Source organism: Gallinula chloropus (genome assembly GCF_964237585.1).
Source record: "Gallinula chloropus genome assembly, chromosome: 4".
NCBI lineage: Eukaryota > Metazoa > Chordata > Aves > Gruiformes > Rallidae > Gallinula > Gallinula chloropus.
This window is the reverse complement of record NC_140088.1, coordinates 51,578,813-51,600,804: the sequence shown is the minus strand read 5'-3', so window position 1 is coordinate 51,600,804 and position 21,992 is coordinate 51,578,813. Positions and strand designations below refer to the sequence as shown.

Genomic DNA, 21,992 nt, shown 5'->3' with positions numbered 1-21,992 from the left:
TTATGAATTTTTTGGATACTACTGGCTTCTTTGTATGGACACTTGTATTACCTGTGGGATGCAAGTAACAGGGTGAGAGGTACAAGGTTTAAATTGCAGGAAAACGAATGAAGGATAGACACAGGGGGAAGGGGCAAGCTTCCCAGTTCCAAGAATATCGAAGCACCAGAATGGATAGCTTGGGGAGACAAAGTATTGAGCAGTGGAAGTCTTCAGGAATGTGTAGGCTAGTATCTCTCAGGGCTGACAGAAGTAGAGCTGATCTGGCTGTAGACTGGGAAGTGGACTAGATGACCTCTCCATGACTGAAAAATAGAACTGGGACAGTTTGTGTAGAATCAATTACTATGGTCAAGAAAATCATAGAATCATAGACTATCCCTAGTTGGAAGGGATCCAATAAGGATCATCGAATCCGGATCCTGGCTCCACACAGGGCCAGCCAAGTCAGAGAATGGGACTGAGCGCATCGTACAGATGCTTCTTGACCTCAGTCAAGCTTGGTGCTGTGACTACTTCCCTGGGGATCCTGTGCCAGTGCCTGACCCCCCCCCTCAGTACAGAACCTCTTCCTAACACCCAATCTAAACCTCCCCCTGTCACAGCTTCAGGCTGTTCTCTTGGGTTCTATTGCTGGTTTCCAAAGAGAGGAGACCAGCACCTGCCCCTTTGTTCCTCCTCATCAGGAAGCCACAGACCATGATGAGGTCTCCCCTCAGCCAGTGTTTGCATTGTTTCCTGTACTCTATTCCTCTTCATCTTTGATAGTGATGCAGATTTTTATATGTCAGACTGAGTAGTTTAGAACATATTGTATACGTTAGCACAGATGGCAAATATATTCCATTTTAAAATATATCTATTGAGTCAACCTGCTCATGGTAGCAGGTGTGAATGGTTTTCGGCTACAGTTGTCTGCCCTTTATAATAGCTGAGTTGTTTGCAAACTGTTCTAGGCAGTCAACTATTACACCAAAATATTTGTGCTTAAGGTTTCTATTTTCTGGGATTTCAAGTAAATCTACTGGTAGATCCACTGGCAATGTTTTATGGAGAGAAATCACCTATGTGTTTGTGTGAGACAGTAGAAGGTCTCTAATCAATACTCAGGGGTCCAGCATGCTGTGTGCGTGATGGGTGGTGCTGGTTCTACAGTGAACTGCTGTTTCCTGGCTCGATGCCCTGGAGCTAGCTCTGTGCTGTCCTTGTTGGACCACTTTACAATTACAGATAAAATTCAGGTTGCTCCCAGACATTGTAAAACCAGGTGCTGAATTGCGCAAGGCTGGCTGCTGTTTGTAGTTCACTGCTGCTGAAAAGACCAGGCCTAGATTTACATCCGTGTGCTGGGCCTAGAGTTTTCCCAAGAGCTGATTCTCAGGGTTTGAGTTTTTGTTTTGTCTGTTCTGCTTTCTTGCCTCTTCATCAGACTAACTTCAGTTGAGTAGAACTGCTAGAGATGGCTTGTCTTTCTGTCAATAAATAATTTACTAGAAACAATAACTATACTGTAGTCCACAAGTGGGTATAATTCCAGTATCTTGCTTCGTCAGAAAGTCATAATCAGTTGCAGTACATTTTATCATGTTGAAAATTTACAGAACAGGTACCTCAATAACCGGATCAAATCCGTCGGTATGTGCACAGGTGTGCACACATCAGCCTGGGTTGGTTCATTCTTGCCATGCTTAGCCATAGGGGTTTTATTCTCCAGCTTTTTAAGTGTCAGTGTTCTGTGCTTCACAGCCCTTGTATTTTTCAAATATTCCCACTGTTAATGGTCCTGCATGTGTATTTTTTAAGGATGGCATTAACAGTATGAGCAGCTGGGTGATTAGTAAGAAGCAAAGGCCTGTATTGCACCTGTATGTAGTGCCAAGATTTGGGGTGGTATTACACAGAAAGCAGCTACTGAACCTGACAATTAGAATTTCTCTTTTAATCGTTAGTCATAATGTGTTATGAAGCAGGTAAATAAACTGTTTACTGTCAGTCATCTATAAGACAGAAATGCCTCCTCATAGCACAAAGCAAATAAAACTTGATAATCTACGGACAGCACGGGAAGTAACTTGTAGAGATGCACTGTGTTTTCTTTCTGTGTGAATACAGCTGCTGAAGGTGTATTCACCTTTTTTTTTTTTTTCCTCATTTATTGCAAGCTATGCCCCATGGGGAGTTTGGGAAATAAAATACAGTTTCTGGTATACCCCTGCCTGTGCTGAAGCTTCTAACAATCTTGAACAGCTTTATATTCACTGGCTTCATTCCAATAAATGCAGTTTGGAAACTGGGGGGAGGGGAGAGACTCACACATCCTTAACAAATTATACTCTGCTAACCAAACTCTGTATTGTTATAATAAACGAATGTGTGTCTGTAAACTCGTGAGGTAGTAGAGAGCAAGGTGAGGTCTTTGCTGTCACTTATGACAATTTTTTTAAGTGTAGATGATTAAAAATGTAGAGTTTTGAATTTTTTATTCTTACACATTTCTAAAAGCTTTATGTTTATTCCACGAGCAGTGGAAGTAGTGAAAACCCCATTGTATGTAGTTTTGTGCTCTTGGATATCTTGCAGTGGCCTGGGCTCCCCTTTGTAATTGCTGTATAACGCAGTTCCTTCCCCTTTTACTGTCTGTCCTGAAACACCTCGGGCTCATAAAGGCCCTCAAGAGCCTCTTCCTTCCCTGTATGACCCCCAGCAGTGGGCTGGGGAACCTGGAGCTTCTGCTACACTCAATTCAGAGCTGGCAAAGGCAGCAGCAGGTTTCCCCTTACTGGGTGGAATTTTTTTCTAGGCCTCTGTGTGATATTTTTCATTTTTCTTATTGGGCAAAAATCCCACTACTACTTACGTTGCTGGCAAAACTCACTGGAACGTTATGTAAATATAGTTGGCATATTTACAGTTTCACTGTGTACTTCACTTGCTGATACAACATAAATGGAAACGAGTGTCTTAAAAAACTACAGGGTAAACTGCTACGAGAGATCATGCTGTAAACCACCCATAAGAAGGACATTGCTTATTTGCTTTTCCAAAGATTGAGACTAGTGTTTGAAGAATACTGGTTTTTTTTATATATTAGGCACTGTAAAACTCTTTATCAATCCTGTACATATACACACACATACAGGTGTATTCCTCCATTGCTTTAACCTTCAATAATTCCTTAGATACATGTGCAAACGAGCAATTTCCTTGTAAACTCTAGAAGGCGTTCACATCTCATACAGAGGACAGCACTGCATTGTCTCTCCGATATAAGGTGACTATTTTATGAGGTTCTATTGGTAATATTCAGGTAAAACTCAGTGTGCCCTCGATTGCTGATACTGGTTGATCAGCTCCACCATGTTGCTAGTAATTGCCAAACCTGTTAATCTAAGGTGGTATGAACACATTTTTTTCATTAAGTGATTTCAGTCATCAAGGAGTTACTTCAGTCTCAAGGAATTGCCATGCCCGTGGAGTTCGCAGCTATTTTCTGTTGTTGTTCTGTGTGATTACCTACTGGCACTACTGTTTCTTGTGACTCAGAATAGTAGCGTTAACATTAACTTAGTTGTAAATATCACATATTAACTCTCTCACTGACGATGACTATTACTTTCCTTTTTGAAATGCAGATAGTCTTTAGGAAAGATGTTCTGCAGGGATCTTGGCAGGGAGGTGCTGGTGAGCTCAAGCAGGACAATGCCAACCTCGTAACATTTTAAAACTCCCAAAACCAGAGGGGAGAGATGCACATAAGGTGAAGTAGAGCGTAAGGGCAATCTTAGCTGGCAGCTATAAACATCACTCAGAGTACTTAGAACTGCATTTAAAAATCCATTGGGGATGTTTTCCTTACTTCCCTTGTGCTTGTGTCTTTTTTAACTTGCAGCACCGCCAGCGAGAGTTGTTCCTTCCAACCTGACAAAGCGCAAAAGTAAAAATACAACCCAAACAGTGGATCCAGCCATGTTTAAAGTGATAACGTTGCATGTGGCTCAAACCAGAACAGGGACACAGCACGATGCTGTTCTCTTGGTACATAAGAAAAACTTATGCAAGCAGAGTGGGAGTAGAGGATGGCATATGCAAAGTCTGAGCATGGATTAATTTGATTTGAAATTTGCGCCTTGTGTGCTTGGGTTTAATACGGGTCCTTTCTTGCCAGCAAGACCAAAGCAATTTGTGTGTGGGCAGAAGTGTATCCCTGACCTGTTGGATAGAGTTGGCCTAGTCTGTGATCTGGTGGGCTGGAGGCCCGTGCTGTGGGCTGCTTGGAGCGCTGTACCACTCTGATAGCATTTACGCTGTTTCAGAGGCTTGGCAAAAGTAGCTGCAAAGTTTGGAAGAGAACAGGAGGCTTCGCTCCATAGAACTGGTGTGAATGTTAGGGTTTTGGTCTGCAGATAAAATGAGTTTCACCTTTGCAAGAGTGCAGGGTGCATGCCCAATTTCAGAGTTAATCCTGAAGCTGTAGCTTACAGTGATGGCTTCTTATGAATAAAAATGCTTGGAGGCATCTAACAGTTTAAAATGGGAAGGAAGTGTTAACTCCTCAATAATTCAGGAAGGAAGGAGAGGGCAGAGGCTAATTTAATATGTGGGGATTAGGAACATGACTAATAACTGATGAATTTGCTCGAGGATTCTGGTGTAGAAGCATTTGCAAAAAAGCAGGAAGAGAAAGCAAAGGCAGCTAAGTGTGGGAGAATGATACTGTCTGGTGTTTTACAAGCTTGCTTTGACAAGCGTGGAGTTTGTAAATTCCCAACGCAGACCTCTGGGATGGTTCTTCCTGGCATCAGTGGCTGCAAGTGAAATACAGATGCTAAACAATAGCCTATTGTTGAGAAGGTTGCTCAAAAGGAAATTTATTAAAGAATTGTCATATTTATGTAGAAAAAAGAAACGTAAGAACTGTAGCAGTAGTTAAGTAGATTTCCAAATCAGTCATTTCTATCATGATAATCTATGTTCATGTTGTAACAGGCATCAGACAATTTAAGTGGGGACATAACTGAATAACCTACACAGCAGAGACAATCATATATGAGGAGCACATTTATAAGAAAGGAGGCTTTATAACTTCTTTTGCTCCTAGAACCCCATATCAATTATTATTTGTCATCTTTGTTTTTTTGCCTTTTAATTTTATTTTTTAGCAAGTAGGTGCATTCCACTGACTCCAGCCTTTGCAGACAATGCTGTCTTTCTACTTTGTTCTGTTGTGTCTTGGTATTTTTGTGAATCCAATCTAAAAATCTCAAGGGTAATCATAAACAGAAGTTCAGCATAGCCTGTATATATGCCTTCCATATGTGGAAAATCATGTTTGCATGGATTCAGTCAACTCAGTAGCAATCCTGAGGAATTCTGTGGGATGGCTCATTGTTCTGAGCATTTCATATTTGCTGGAGAGCATGTAAAACATCTTCACTCTGCATGAATAACTCATTACGTTACATTGCCATTAAAATCCATTCCATCTTTTAAAATACCTTATTGTCCCGTTTTCAGGAGAGATTTTGTATTTTTGCTGACTAATTAATTTTGTTGTTTTAAGTGACGATTTCTGTTTCGGAGATTTTCTGTAACCATGACAGCTTTTATTATCTGCATTGAATATAAAAGTTGCAAAGCTGTTATCCTTGCAGAAGGTGAAAGAAAATCAACTTCTAATCTTTTGAGAGGCGCTCTGCAAATTAAGCAACCTGTTACAGCAATCTGTAGGTGCATCACCTTTTGCAGAAATACTTTTAAGACGTCGTTAATTCCGTGTTGACTTACGTGATTTTCCTATGCAAGCAAGAAATGGTAGGGGAGTGGAATTACGAGGCTACATTACGGAGGTAGACATGGTGCGACTTCTGACAGAGTTAGCACAGCACTTAGAGCCTTTGAAAAGTTTCACTATTATGTTACTTGGCCTCTGCTCTGAACTCGAGATATAAAAGGTCTAGGAAGAACTGAAGTTTATCAAACGGTTTCTTAGGACAACCTTAACAGGAAGTCTTATCAATGCCATGCTTTTAATAGTACTGCTATAAACTGGGAGAAGTCATTGAGCCTAGTTTCATCTATATATATTTTATATATACGTGTGTGTGTATGTTTTTCCTAGTAGAATCAATTATGTTAAGATTCAGAAATGCAACTATTGCAAAGTAGAAGAAAGCAGAGCATGGGGAGATGAGGGTCTGTGGAACAGCTTCTTACGAAGCACCATCAATATGCTAGGACTTCTGTCTGGAAGGAAATGGCTTGGAGAGGCCATAGTACAAGTCAGAGATCACAGAAGGTGCACATGACAATTGCTCACGGTCCATTCCAGTACAGAAGCTGAAGGGGTATCATATGAAGGAAGAACATTTTGGATTTTACTCTGTGAAAGGAAGGTTTCTTCACACAGCGAGTAAGTTGACTGCAGAGGGCCTTGTCATGAGATGTTGCAGATGCCGGAGGCTTAAATGGGTTCCTAGAAGAGTTGAACAAACCTGTGGAAATATGCGGTCAGTTAAGGGATGTTAAATGCAAAGGCTGAACCTTTGGTTCAGGAGATCCTTGGAAGCACCATTTGCTGTGGTCCCTGAGAGTTCTGGGAAAATGTGGTTTAGTCCTTGCCCAGTGCTTACATTATTCCTCAGACATTTGCTTTCAACCCACTTTGGAGGCAGGGTGAACCTTTAGATTTGGCCTGCTACAGCCAACTGGTATGTACTGCAGGAAGTGAGCAGAACAGCTTGGGACTCTTTCCCAGACATGACGGTTTTTCTTGGTGGTATTCCCAACAGGCAAATGCCAGCACTAGAATGTCGTTGGATGCTCCCAAGATACTTTGTAGGCATTTCGTTAGGGTCATGCAGATTTTAAATGAGATTTAAATTTAAGATACCATCACCATTTATTTGTATCTCTTATTAAAATTCATTCTTGAAAAGTGATTTCATATAGAGAACTATGTGAAAAGAAAATTGGTTTTGATAGGAAAAGAAATGTTGCAGGGAAAATGCCTCAACATAAGAAGCATAGGGGGCAAGGCAGCATTCTGATGGGGGAAGGGGTGGAAAATGTGGTCATATCCTACTGCCTCCTTTCATTGTGGGATTGGCATTGCTTAGGAAAGTAAAGTAGCCATATGGTTAAATTTAATTTCCTGTTCTGTAAATTGGTCCCTGCTTAACTTCTCAGTGTAGTGATCGGTGATTTTAGTTGCACTTCAGGCATCTTCTGAAAGAGTAACTAGCTGTGGAAGTGCCAAAGAATTCTCTGTAGCTTTGTGCATCTGAACAAAAAAGAAAAGCGGGGCAGGGGGGAGGAAGGCAGCGTTCTGGATTTAAAATCCATCTAACACCAAGCACTTTCAGAACACAAGCATGTTTTGCTTCCTTTTTATACCTTTGGACAAATTTCTTCAATAGATCACCTGAGCTGCCCTGCTAGATTCTACTGTTACTGTCGAACATGAAAGATGCCCCCCTCTTTCCACTTCGCATTGTTCTCAGTCAGAAAACCAGAAAATAACATACCTTCCAGTAATAATAATTTTGGAGGCAGGTTGCATACTTCCATTAACAGACAAGATGTGTCTGTATTCCACTTAAGATGCTTAGTATTTAATAACATTGTTGACCAAAGTCTTCTGAAGATAAAACAAATGAAAGAATGTTATGGTTTTCAATACAACAAAAAATGCTTAGATATGCATGCCTTCTGCACATGTGCAAATAACAGATCTGCAAAAGAGAGTAAGTACACTGTTAGACCTTAGAACCCCTTCTAGTACCTGAAGGTTCTGCAGGAAAGCTGGAGAGGGGCTGGTTACAAGGGCAGGGAGTGGTCAGACAAGGGGTGATGGCCTTAAGCTGAAAGAGGGGAGATTTAGATTAGATATCAGGAAGAAACTGTCCCCTGTGAGGTGGTGAGGCCCTGGCACAGGCTGCCCCAAAAAGCTGCAGCTGCCCCTGGATCCCCAGCAGTGTCCAAGGCCAGGTTGGATGGGGCTTTGGGCAACCTGGGCTAGTGGAGGGTGTCTCTGCCAATGACAGGGTTTGGGACTAGATGGGCTTTGAGGTCTCTTCCAACCCAAACTAGTCTGTGGTTCTGTACATATCTTTCTCACCTCATTTCATTTTCTGATCATTTTACTACAAAGTCAAAGTTTAATGTAAAGTGTATTTAAATATGAGTCAGTGAAATTTATGGGCCTGAATCATTGTGACGTTTCCCAAAAAGTAACAGCGTAGTGTGGAAATACTGGATAGAGGCATGGCAGTTAGGTAGTAGCTACTTAAAGATTAACTTCAGAGTTAGGTATACTTTTAAGGAGTACTGTTAAGGGTGGCAAAAATACAGTCAAATTTGAGATTTTCAGCTGCACAGTCAGATGCATTGGTATAGATGCAAGCATCCTGATGATGCAGATAATCCTTTTCCAGCATTAGGAACTTGGCAACTTCAACATAAATAGAAACTAATACATCAAAGTCACTATCAAACACCTCAGTCTGCTACTAAAGTAATTTGCATTTCGTTTGCGAAGGTATGGCAGCAATCCTGTTCTTTGTAAAACAGTTATTCATTCAGACTTGAGTTCTTTGAGCTTTGTTATTTCATGTGTGTTTTATTTAGACTTTGTTTCCTGACCAACTATTGTTTGCTATTAGTTTCTGATAAGGAATAACAGCAGCTTTTGCAGACACAACAGTAATCAAGTTCTTAAACTTTAGGCCAAGTAACTTTCTTCTTGGCTAAGCAGCATTTTTCCAAGTCTCCTAATCAGCCTTGAATAGCATTACATCGTTTTAAAGTATTGTTATAAATTGTAAATTCATTGAAGTAATATTTTCAAAGCAAGAATGACATCACTGACTGTTCACAGAATCGTCGGGGTTGGAAGGGACCTCAAGAGATCAAGTCCAACCACCCTGCCAAAGCAGGTTCAAGCTATTTCTGTTCGCTCAGTCAGTCTACCTCTGTTAAATAAAAATAAATAAATAAATAAATAAGCTTAGGCTGTTTAAAAACTAAATTTGCTTTTAAAGTTGCTCACAGCTTCAACTCGAACGCCTGTGCGATAGCGTATTTAAAATAGTGATTTTATTTCATGTTCCTTGCAGGTGCATTCTGCTCCCTCTCCTGGGAACGAAGCCCCCTCAGCAGAGCCTCTTCCTGCTCGTCGATTCGGTTGATGAGGGCTGTAACGTTTCCGAGGGCGAACAGACTTCCACGAGTTTTTCTGGAACGATAGCAGAGCTTTTAGCTGGCCACTTCGAGTTCTTCCCTCCCTGGCTGCTCCTCCTCTGTTCTGCCCGCAAGCAGAGTAAAGCTGTTACAAAAATGTTTACAGGTGAGTACAGAGTGTTGTGAGTGTTTGCTGCCTGTGCCGGGGACTTGGGCGTGGTGTTTACAAGGCCCTCCGCGGTGGTTGAAAGCGCTGATGTGTAGCTTTAGTTCTGGGAAAAAAAACAAAAGGTCAATCTCAAAAATGGTGATTCTGAAAAACACAGATTCCAGTTTACTGGGGAGGCTATAGAAAGCTTAAATCGGCCAGATATTTCAGAGGCAAATTACGTGTTTGCAGTACATCTGCAAATTATATGGCTGCTTTGAGTTTTCCTTTTGCTTTCCTAGTTTTCCAAAGCTTTGAAACTGTGTAGGTGATGTATAAGTTCATGAGTATGTCAGCTGCATACACCCAGCCCTTACAACCTCAAAAGGTTTGATTTTTTTTTTAAATTTTTTTTTTCATCTCCCATTAAAATCTCTCCCCTTCCTTTCAGAAAGCAGGATAATAACCTTTAAAGGTGGAACTTGAGAATGGAACAATGTAGATGTGGATTCTTGAGTCATACTTTTGGCAAAGGTTGCACAGTTAAAAAAAAAAAAATTCTTTACAGCTTCTTCATCCAGGCTTTACTGTGTCATGAGAACATTTCTTCACTATAATGACATTGTTACTGCAAGTTCTCTGAAATTTAATAAAGGGCAATATCTAGACTGGATTCCAGGCTGATGTATAAAGCCTGTGTGTATTAAGGCAACAATTAGGACAAAAATGTGATTATAGAACATGGACCCATAGGCTTGCTTGCTCCCACAGTGGCAAAAGGTCAATGGGATAATTGCATTTTGGAATGAAGGACTGTATTAATCAGTGGCAGACATGAACATTGGTATTTGGGAGTATATGAGAACCAAAGGAAACTTTTGGGGTAGCTTCACAGGGCTCCTTTGGACGTTCATGTGGGAATGGTTTTGTCAAAGCTTGGCTGATAAGCTACGTTGTCATTGCCAAAAAAAGAGAAAAAACTTTCTTCAGAGTGGTTTTATTTCCTTTCCATTGAGTCATATAGTGTTTCAAACTAGTCCTGAAAAACTGCTGTTTTCTTCTAAGTATGTTTCCAGATGGAATTCCTGACAGGAAAAAAAATCAGCAGAACTAATGGATATGCCTTTAAAATGAATTTAAGTTAAATTAGTTAATTTCTCATTTCCACAGAGAATGATTTGATGAATAGCATAAAGGAAGTTGGCTTGTGATTATATAATCTCATCTCCACTGTGGAAAAGGTACAGCAAAGAAAGAACGAATCCCAAAATAATAGGACACAAATTGAGAAGAAATTTTAGGGTCTGTTCGGAGGAAGTGGTGGACTTTTCCCACTGCTTGTGGAGGGTATAGCGGGGGGGGTGTGAGGAGCATGGGTGAAGCTTCTGTTAACTTCAGATACATTGCAACTCTGTCTTGTAAAACTTCAGGTAATGTGATTTCCTTTGTGCTTTTATCCTGGAAAGGAGAGGCTGTGCTGGGGCAAACTTTTCTGTGCTATTTGAATATTTACTTCTAGCTGAGCTGATTTGTAAACCTGTTTAATTAGTGAGGAGGCAGAATTCAAGATCAACAATAAGTACTTTTCGCACTAAAGAAATAAATGATGTATAATGTGTGCTGTGCTTTGGGACACCATTGTACTGAATTTCTAATACTTCCATTTTCCCAGCAAGTAAACGCTTGCGACCATAATGATAATATAATCACTGTGCATCATCTTTAAATTTGGGACAAAAAAAAATCACTTTCACTGTAACATAGTAAAATAGATTTGAATTCTTTTATTAAAATGTGTCCCACCTGTAGTTTTTTTCTGCAGGTACAATATGGAAGATAATAATCAATACAAATATGTTTACAATCACTTTTATATCAGTTTTCATTTAAAACTTTGATGCGGTAAAACCTTTCTCCAGATGCTTGCTGAACTGAGAGCTAAACCTATTTGTCAGAAAGTGTTATCAGTGAGTGAGAGCAGGATTCCTGCAGTGTCCTGGTTCTGACAGTGCTTTTATTTAGGTGTCCAGTACAGATGAAAGTTACACAAGCATCTCCCTAGCCAAAAATAGCGATGATGTGGAAGAAGGAGTCCAGTCTTTCTCATCCACTGTCATCGTGCTGCTGCCAGTGGTGAATACATCGTGGCTACCGCTCCAAGAATGAGAAAAGGAGAAGGGGTGTTTATTCTGGTCCTCTTTGTTCCATCACTTTTGTTATGAAAGTTGAATAGTTGTGCCTGCATCTGCTGCAGCTTGTGTTGTGGGCTTTTCTGCATTCCCAGATTCTGTAGTAGCAGCACAATGTGCTACAGACCTTTTATTTTACCCCCTTTGCTCAGATTCTCAGCTTTCCTTAATTAAAAAAATGGCGAGGGCGGGGGGGTGGAGAGGGATTTGCCTCTTGTGGCTGCAGAGACAACCTCAAAAAATATGAACCAAATGTAAAGTGATGCCTGTGTGAGCCTGTGGTCACCCTCCACAGCGAGCAAAAGTCAGCCAGTTGAGTGGAAAAGGAGGGGAGCAGGGGCGGTGTGTCCTCCTGCCTTCTCTTGCCTGTATACAGGCACCAACTGCCACATCATGCCTTTGTTTTTCCCTTAATTTAACAATTGTCTCTCTCGTGCCCGTAATTATCCACAAGTATCTCCCACATCATCATTTACTATCGATTGGCTGCAAGTCTAGGCAGCCAGGCAGCTACATTAAACAGAGTCTTTCCAATCCTTGTATTATAAAGTTAGGAAAAAAGTTTTCTTGTATTTCTAAATAACAGAAAAAGCTATCTAAAGTGGCACAGAATGTAGGATTTTATTTTTTATAATTATTTAAGATTTAGGTTTTAATTATTGTTTATTATAGAATTAGCTAATAAAAATGCTGCTTTTGAAATGAGGCTGAATCTTGAAAGCATGCCAGTTGTTCTTACGAAACTAAATTCCTTTTTTAAAAGATCCACCACATTAGTTTAAAAGCCTTAGGCTTTTTAACATCCATCAATTTTTATTTGGATAAATTTGAGTGAAAAGCAGATACTTTCTCATTAACAGAATAGAGTTACAATAGGCACAAGTGCCTATGTACAAATGTTCTAGTTATGGATTTAAAGAGGCTTTTTAATAGGCATTTACTCAATTTCTTCTTTCTTTGCAACGCACACAAATATCTGTGACATCTGGCTTGATTATGCCCCCTCGCTCAAACACTGGCATTATCCATCCAAAGAACCCCTTCTTATGCACAGGGCATGAGTGCACCAGTGTGGTGCCACCCATGCAGATGCCACATCTCAGGGAGTTGTAGTTTCCATAAAATTAGTGTCAGATACCGGAAAAATACTAGAATCTACAACAAAAAGAATCAAAAGTGGGTGTGAAAAGAATCAAAAGAGGATGTGAAAAGCTTCAGTTTAGTCTCGGAGGCAGCTTAAGCTCCATTCACCCACATACTCATAGGCAAAAGCACACAATCTGTCACTTACTTTTCATTCTTTCTTTTATCTGTCATTCAGTTCCAGACAGCCAGGATATTATTAAAAGCTGATATTTATCCAAACTTACTCTGGATCACAAATCTTGGGAGCATAGATCTTTCTCGTATTTCTGATATTTGCTGGTTCTGGTCTGAATAGATGTAGCCTTTTTTCTTGTAGCCTTTCCCAATATCAAAACATAAGCAGAATAGCGAAAACTTAGGGAAATTTAGTAAAAAATCTCAAGCCATGCTGTTGTGATTAAAAGTCACGCTTTTTGGTTGTTAAAGCTAGGATTACAGTTGTATTTTTGAATCCTCAAATCAAATCAGTTGCCTGATTTGAAACGGAACCTTTTCTTGTTAGCTGCCATTCCAGAAAATACATGGCACAGGACTGTTTTGGGAGAGATTGCTTTAAAAAGGAAAAAGCTAAGCTGTCCTCATATTTTTCATTGTATGTTGGAATGTATTTGGATGGTTTCAAAGTCTTTATGGGAGTTAGATTTTTTTACTATAAAATATATTTTTTATGTATTTGCATAATTCTGAAAGTCACTTCTCTGATGTTAAAGCTTTGGAAAAGTTTATTTGTTGGTTTGGTTTTTGGAAAACAAATATTTAGAAGGCCTGGGAAATAAACTGTTGATTATTGTTTCTTCTCATTACCACTTTCTTCTAATCACTAGTTTGAAAGCATGATACCAGGGATTTTCATATTTCCTAGTAAAAAGTTGTGTGTGAATTTTCAACTTACTTGTTTTGTAATTAAAAAGGGAAGATTAAATTCTTTTAAATTGACTGTTACCTGTGGATCTAACCAAACAAACTTCTGTGCGATGACACAAATCAGTGAGAACAGCAGATTTCAGCCTCGATGCCTCTTTAGCATTTGGGATGATGCAGTGAAATCTTACTATGATTGTTATACTGCAGATCCCCTAAAAGCTGAGAATGGTGCTTGAGTTCTCTGGTGTGTTTTGCTCTGCTGGATGCCTTGTTCTCTTTGAGGAGGTGTGCATAAATGGCCATGGAAACACCGAGTTTAATACATGCTTACATCGGTAGCGTAAACTGTTAATGCCAAAACAATGCCATAATTCAGATTACGTTAAAGCTAACAATTCAGTTAAAGGAAATAGACTTTTTCTAACGTAAATGTATTTAAAGGTATGAATGTAGGAGGCTGCTTTTAAGTGTTTACTGGAACCTGCTAGTTAATAGCTTTTTTTCTTATTATTAAAGTTTGAAAAGGTTGACATACTGTAGAAGTATTTATATAGTCAAGATAGGGTTTTTTTTTTCCCTTGTATGACCCTAGGTCTTGCCAAGACATACATTTGGAACCAATCTGTTTACAGAACTGCCAGGAATTTAATAAATCAGGAAAATCCATATTGGAGCTCCCATTGGGTTGAAAGCGATGTGTTGTAAGAAAAATTTTAACAATGCATAAAGCAGGGTCGTGGGACTGCAAGTTCTGTCTGCTGTCTGTACTCCTGTTTTGCTGAGCTTTAAGTCCTTCATGGGAATGCATCTGAAAAAAAAAAAGAGCTTTCTCATAATGTTTTGCTCCTTCTTGTCCATGAAAGTGACCTATTGTATCTGGTAAGGTTGGAAAGCAAGTTTTTGGGATCTTTGTTTGGAAATGTAAAATGACCTCATTTAGATGTTTTTTGAGGAAAAATAAACTGGGGCCTTGTTGTCCTCTTTCAAGCGAAGAAGAATTTGAGACTTAAAAAAAAATAATTCTATCTGTAAGGCCTTTTTTGACTTTTTTTCTTATTATAGTATGGCACAGTGCATTGCTTAAATTTACCAAGCTGTTCAGATCCCTGTTACATTGGAAGTTTGTTAATCCCGGCCCTTCCAAGAGCATATTGTCCCTGGGATACGCGAAGATCTGTATGAGTTTGTTGTGCTTCTTGCTGTACAAACTTGTCTGATAGGGTATGTAGGACCTCATTAACAAGGAGCAATTGGAAGTATTACAAAGGAAAAGAAACGATTTTTAGTTTCTTTTCAAATTGTCTTAATTACTGGCTTCTGGAATATTCACTGCTCCGAAGTCTCTGAAATTTATTTGCTTGGCTGAAGTGCTTGGGCATTTGGTATGTCTCAGGTAAGTACAGAGTAGGGCAATAGGTTTTTTAACCTAATATGGAACAGAGTGGTGGCGCGGTCGCATTTAAAGTCACTTTGGCCAGGGGTTGGACTCGATGATCTCTTGAGGTCCCTTCCAACCCCTACAATTCTGTGAATCTGTGAAAGTAAAAACCACACAAAGCCTTCCTTTTTTACTGTGTTTGGAGGGCTCAGAGTTTTCTTATGGTATGCAAAATGGTTTTGTTTGCTTTCATACCCATTTTGGGAAGCAGAATTAAAATTGATAGTCAGAGAACACTGCAAGATAAGCAAAAGTCTTTTGCTTTTCAAGGAAGCAGGCAGATAACTGTTCAAGCGTCTCTGTCCTTGTAAGATACCATGTGAAGGCCAGGAGTCAGGGGAGGTGAACTGTAGTCATTAGTCAGGAGTGAACATGGACTGCCGTGTGAGTCAATCAGGGGGTTTCTTGTTGGGGGGGTAAATGAAATCAACTACTGAAACAACACTGGACTAATCTTAAAGTAACTTATATATACAGATACGTATCAGAAGGAAGGGTGTGGGCATGGGATTAATGTGAGTGATCGGGGATGTCACGAGCAGTCCCTAATGGCTGAACACACTGAGGAGGAGTTCGCAGAGCTCCGTTCTTCCTCTCAGTCGGCCAGGTGACAGGCACCAATCTGTACTAGGAGGAGCAGAGTGGTTTCAAGAACAGGAAGGTGAGTGAATGCAGTTGCTCTGAATTGAGCAAACTGGAGCTGATCCCTGCACACGTGGGACAACCAAAGGGACACTTGTGCCTAACTACAGCTTTCACTTCTGTATCTTCTGAAGGATCATAACCTAGAAACAGCCTTTCGTGTGAAGTGGAAGCTTGGGATGGGCAGAATCGCAGGGCACTGTTTGTCCTTACTCAGCAGAATTTCTCATTTGCCTTGTGAACAAGAACTAAGAGCTTTACAGAGTTACATTCAGACTACTTTAATGAAACACATAGTAAATTGATGAGTAATGCCATTCTGCGGGTCAGGTTAGGATATTACTCAAAGTTGTGGCAAATTATGGTGGATAAAAATGGTTCTGTGCCAAAGCGTCCTATCCAGTAGTTTTATTTTGGGGAATACCTTGATTTTGGTTTAGGTGTGTCCGGTTAGATTTGTAATGCTACTCTAACTGATAAAAGAAGCAGAAATATTTTAGTAATGCTGCCATAGTTTGCTTCTCAGTTCTAATCTACTGTGTTTTCCCCCTCTACTCTGCCCTGGTCAGGCCACACCTGGAGTATTGTATTCAGTTCTAGGCTCCCTGGTATAGAAAAGCCAGGGATCTCCTGGAGAGAGTCCAGCAGAGGGCAAAAAGATGATTAAGGGCCTGGAGCATCACCCCTATGAGGAAAGGCTGAGTGACCTGGGGCTGTTCAGCCGGAAGAAAAGAAGGCTAAGAGGGGATCTGATCAATGTTTATAAATATCTGAAGTGTGGAACACAAAGGGAAATAGACAGCCTCTTCTCAGTGGTCTGTGGGGACAGGACAAGGGGCAACGGCCTCAAGTTGGAGCACAGGACGTTCCACACCAATATGTGGAAGAACTTTGTCACAGTGAGGGTGGCAGAGCCCTGGGACAGGCTGCCCAGGGAGATGTGGAGTCTCCTTCTCTGGAAGCCCCATCTGGACGCCTGCCTGTGTGACCTGTCCTAGGGACCCTGCTTTGGCAGGGGGTTGGACCTGATGATCTCTGGAGGTCCCTTCCAACCCCTGCAATTCTGTGATTCTGTGTTTTCAGTGTTTCATCATGCAGATGAAACAATTAACAGAGTGAGCCTAATGTGACAGACAATTCAGAAGACACTGGGGAACAAGAAACCACAGCGTTGTTGTCAGGCTGAATTTTCTGTCAGAACAAGCTCACAGGCTGAGCAGTTTGATCCACAGAATGTTTAAATGCACTGAAAAACACCAATCAGAGAGTCACATTCTTCAGAGACTCTCTTAAAATTCTTTCTTCTGTGGAGGTGGGGGCCAAAATCTTATTGAACACACTGCTCTGTGGTTGCTTTTCTTTCAGTGTAATTGGGAGTTCAGTAACTGCTTTGGTTTGAAAAGCAAAGTTGGAGGGGGAGGTTTATAGATAGTCGAGCTGACTGTAAGGGAATATGTGCAATCTGCTACGCTGGACGAAGAGATTACAGCCCATCATCCCTGGAGAGGCAAGGTACAGTTTTGGCCTTAAAACACAGCAGTTGAAGCTGCTGTGCCTGACCTCTGCAGTTTTCCCGTAGCTTCCAGAGAGGTATCGGTCAAACAATGTAATGTGCTATTAATCAGACAGGGTAGGTCTTCCTCAGACGCTTAACTTGGCAGTACCAAACCAAAATGTTTTAGGTGACAGAGATAGCCACCTAGCCCGTGCATCTGTGTCTTCATTCCCCCTCATTCTTGAGAGCTGCAGCCACTGAGGCTGCCCTGGGGACTACTTTGCGCTGAAAATAGTGTTCTTTGTTTTGGGTGAGGGGTGAGTGTGTTGAGAGAAGATGTAAGCAGTATGCATGTATGAAATAATTTCCCTTTTTCCTCTTAAAGAGTAAACAGGTTGGAAAAAATAATGAGATCATATGGCTATGTGAGAGAACCTGTTGCCTTATGCAGTGAGTCAGTCATATACCAAAAAACCAGGGAGTTTTTCTAAAACTCTGTCCTTACTTGAAAAATGTAGGTAATTTTCAGTGTATAGAGGTGGAAAGATATTGAAAACTATTTTTGAGTCTCTCTCTCTCCTATATTTTAAAATCTGCGGAAAGAAACTAAGGTGATCAAATCAGTGATTTATGTACATCATTGACGTGCACCAGGTGTGAATAACCTCTTCTGTAATTATATTAATATATAATAGCTGTCTTTAAATAGCTGAAAATTATTTGGAATTCCATTTTTAACCACACTGGAGAAGGGATTATTCCTGTAATAATATAATAATACTTAATAACCTTATTTTGGTTGCAGTTCTTGAGGTTTTACTTAAGGTGTTTAAAATTGTCCAGTGTAGACATGCAATGCCCGATTCAAAGTGATTATGAAAATTTTCATTGTTAGTAGCACATATTTCTTCTTGTAGTAGATGATGATAAAAATGTGTTTATTATCAATGTTCTCTGCTGTTGTTATTAATTTACATTCACTATGTGTACACCCAAAATATATTACTGTGGGCATTCCCTACCCTGAAATGTCTTCTGTTTTTTGGTTGGGTTTGGGTTTTTTTTAACTAATGCTGAGTCAAGCAAAACTAGATCAGAAATAATAATAGCTTTCTGTTCCTTTAATAGGTTTTCGAAAAATCAGTCTGGATGATCTACGAAAGGCTTACATTGTGAAAGATGTGCAACAATATATTCTGCATCGGTTGGATCTGGAAGAAGCCCTGAGACAACATCTCACAAAAGAAACTGCTGAAATGCTGAATCAGCTCCACATCAAAAGCAGCGGTTGCTTTTTGTATCTGGAACGTGTCCTAGATGGAGTCGTGGAGAATTTTATTATGTTACGAGAGATCCGTGACATCCCGGGAACGCTAAATGGCCTATACCTCTGGCTCTGTCAGAGACTTTTTGTGAGAAAACAATTTGCCAAAGTCCAACCCATTCTTAACGTAATTCTCGCAGCCTGTAGGCCGTTAACCACAACAGAACTGTATCACGCGGTGTGGACCAAAAACATGACGCTGACGATGGAAGACTTCCAGCGCAAATTGGATGTCCTGTCAAAAGTCCTTATTGATGGACTGGGAAATACAAAAATCCTGTTTCATTACAGTTTTGCGGAATGGCTGCTGGACGTAAAGCACTGTACACAAAAGTACTTGTGTAACGCAGCAGAGGGACACAGGATGCTGGCGATGAGCTACACTTGCCGAGCAAAGGATTTAACCCCCTTAGAAGCTCAAGAGTTTGCGTTGCATCTAATTAATTCAAATTTACAGTTGGAGACTTCAGAGTTGGCTTTGTGGATGATATGGAATGGCACACCTGTCAAAGACTCCCTGTCAACCTTAATTCCTAAGGAACAAGAAGTATTACAGCTGCTGGTAAAAGCTGGTGCTCATGTCAACAGCGAAGATGACCGCACATCTTGCATCGTTCGTCAGGCTCTGGAGCGAGAGGATTCCATCCGCACCTTGTTAGACAATGGAGCATCAGTAAACCAGTGTGATTCTAATGGGAGAACGCTCTTGGCCAACGCAGCATACAGCGGCAACCTTGACGTTGTGAACTTACTGGTTTCAAGGGGAGCAGACTTAGAGATAGAAGATACACATGGGCAAACAGCACTTACCTTAGCTGCTCGGCAGGGACATACCAAGGTCGTCAATTGCTTGATCGGGTGTGGGGCAAACGTTAACCACACCGATCATGATGGCTGGACAGCGTTGCGGTCGGCAGCATGGGGTGGGCACACAGAGGTGGTTTCTGCACTCCTTTATGCTGGAGTCAAAGTGGACTGTGCAGATGCTGATAGTCGAACGGCGCTGAGAGCAGCAGCGTGGGGAGGGCATGAAGATATTGTGCTGAACCTGCTCCAGCATGGTGCTGAAGTTAACAAGGCTGATAATGAGGGCAGAACAGCTTTGATTGCAGCTGCGTACATGGGACATAAAGAGATTGTGGAGCACCTGCTGGATCATGGTGCAGAGGTAAACCATGAGGACGTGGATGGAAGGACTGCGCTGTCTGTTGCTGCCCTCTGTGTACCAGCCAGTAAGGGGCATGCCTCTGTGGTTAGTCTTCTAATTGACCGTGGTGCTGAAGTTGACCACTGTGATAAAGATGGCATGACTCCACTGCTGGTAGCTGCTTATGAAGGACACGTAGATGTTGTTGATCTACTTCTAGAAGGAGGAGCTGATGTTGATCACACAGACAACAATGGTCGTACACCGCTTCTGGCAGCAGCCTCCATGGGCCATGCGTCAGTTGTAAATACGCTGTTATTTTGGGGTGCAGCTGTTGATAGCATTGACAGCGAAGGGAGAACAGTTCTGAGCATAGCCTCCGCACAAGGCAATGTCGAAGTAGTACGGACTCTGCTGGACAGGGGGCTAGATGAAAATCACAGAGATGATGCAGGCTGGACGCCTTTGCATATGGCAGCTTTTGAAGGTCACAGGTTGATATGTGAAGCTCTTATAGAACAAGGTGCTAGAACAAATGAAATTGATAACGATGGACGTATACCTTTCATACTAGCTGCACAAGAAGGTCACTATGATTGCGTGCAGATATTACTGGAAAATAAATCCAACATTGATCAGAGAGGCTATGATGGGAGAAATGCCCTCCGGGTTGCTGCTTTAGAAGGCCACAGAGATATAGTTGAACTCCTGCTCAGCCACGGAGCAGATGTGAACTACAAAGATGCTGATGGCCGGCCAACACTTTATATCTTAGCATTAGAAAACCAGCTCACGATGGCTGAATATTTTTTAGAAAATGGTGCAAACGTAGAAGCAAGTGATGCCGAAGGAAGAACAGCACTCCATGTTTCCTGCTGGCAGGGCCACTTGGAGATGGTACAGGTGCTGATTACGTACCATGCTGATGTGAATGCTGCAGACAATGAGAAGAGATCTGCTTTGCAGTCTGCTGCATGGCAAGGTCACGTGAAGGTAGTGCAGCTTCTCATTGAGCATGGAGCTCTGGTTGACCATACATGTAATCAAGGTGCTACTGGACTCTGCATCGCAGCCCAAGAAGGGCACATTGATGTTGTCCAGATATTACTGGAACATGGTGCTGATCCAAATCACGCTGACCAATTTGGGCGCACTGCGATGCGCGTTGCAGCTAAAAACGGACACTCTCAGATCATTAAGTTACTGGAAAAATACGGTGCGTCTACTCTGAATGGTTGCACTCCATCTCCAGTCCACACAATGGAGCAGAAGCCCTTACAATCGGTCTCCTCTAAAATGCAGTCATTAACAATGAAGTCAAATAGTTCAGGGAGCACTGGGGGAGATATGCAGCCTAGTATGCGTGGCTTATCTAACGGGCCTGCTCACGCCTTCAGTTCTCCCTCAGAGTCGCCCGACTCTACGGTTGACCGTCAGAAGTCATCTCTATCAAATAATTCCCTGAAAAGCTCCAAAAACTCTTCTCTCCGCACCACGTCGTCGACCGCAACTGCTCAGACAGTGCCCATCGACAGTTTCCACAGCCTGTCGTTCACAGAGCAAATACAGCAGCATTCCCTGCCGCGCAGCAGAAGTAGGCAGTCTATCGTTTCTCCTTCCTCCACGACTCATTCCCTAAGTCAGAACCATAACTCGCCGAGTAGTGAATTTGAGTGGAGCCAAGTAAAGCCGAGTTTGAAATCAACAAAATCAAACAAAGGGGGCAAAACGGACAGCTCCAGCAAATCTGGGTCAGCTGGGAAAAAGATGAAACAGAGCGGTGCCTCCCAACCCAAAGTGTTGGAGTATGAAATGACTCAGTTTGATAAACGAGTGCCAGTTGCCAAATCTGGGACAAACGTGCCACTTAAATCGATGCCCGCAGAGCCACAGTGCAAAATTTTAGTCCCACCAGCTCAGCAAGAAGTTGGCCGATCTCAGCAGCAGTTCCTAATTCACCAACAGAGTGGAGAACAGAAGAAGAGGAATGGAATTATGACAAATCCCAATTACCATCTTCAGAGCAATCAGGTTTTTCTCGGGAGGGTTTCTGTCCCACGAACAGTGCAGGATAGAGGGCATCAGGAAGTGCTGGAAGGCTATCCTCATGCAGAGACAGAACTCAGCCTTAAGCAAGCCTTAAAACTTCAGATAGAAAGTAGTGACCCAAGTTTCAACTACAAGAAGGAAACACCATTATAAAAGGTAACCTATCCCATCAGAAAGGAAGCAAATGCATGTATTAAATATCCTAAAAGTACATCAAAGTGTCACTTATAACTGCTTTCTTAATCGAAAACCACGAATATTAAATTCTTAACCTGGCAAGTACTGGTTTTGCTGTCATTTAAAAGCGTCAACCAGGAATTGGATCAGCATCCTATTTTCTGGTGAATTCAGATTGGTCAAATCATACTCCACT

At 41.4% G+C, this 21,992-nt stretch overlaps 1 protein-coding gene across 1 annotated transcript in view; it reads left to right on the top strand.

Annotated features, from left to right (window-relative positions):
- The window catches only part of ANKRD50 (ankyrin repeat domain containing 50), a gene marked incomplete at both ends in the record, with an annotated part of 38,269 nt that extends 16,497 nt beyond the window's left edge, over positions 1-21,772 (top strand). The window contains 2 exon segments of the mRNA XM_084263102.1: positions 9,114-9,343; positions 18,228-21,772. Coding sequence (XP_084119228.1) covers positions 9,114-9,343; positions 18,228-21,772 — 3,775 coding nt within the window.
- Between the last annotated feature and the right edge of the window lie 220 nt (positions 21,773-21,992).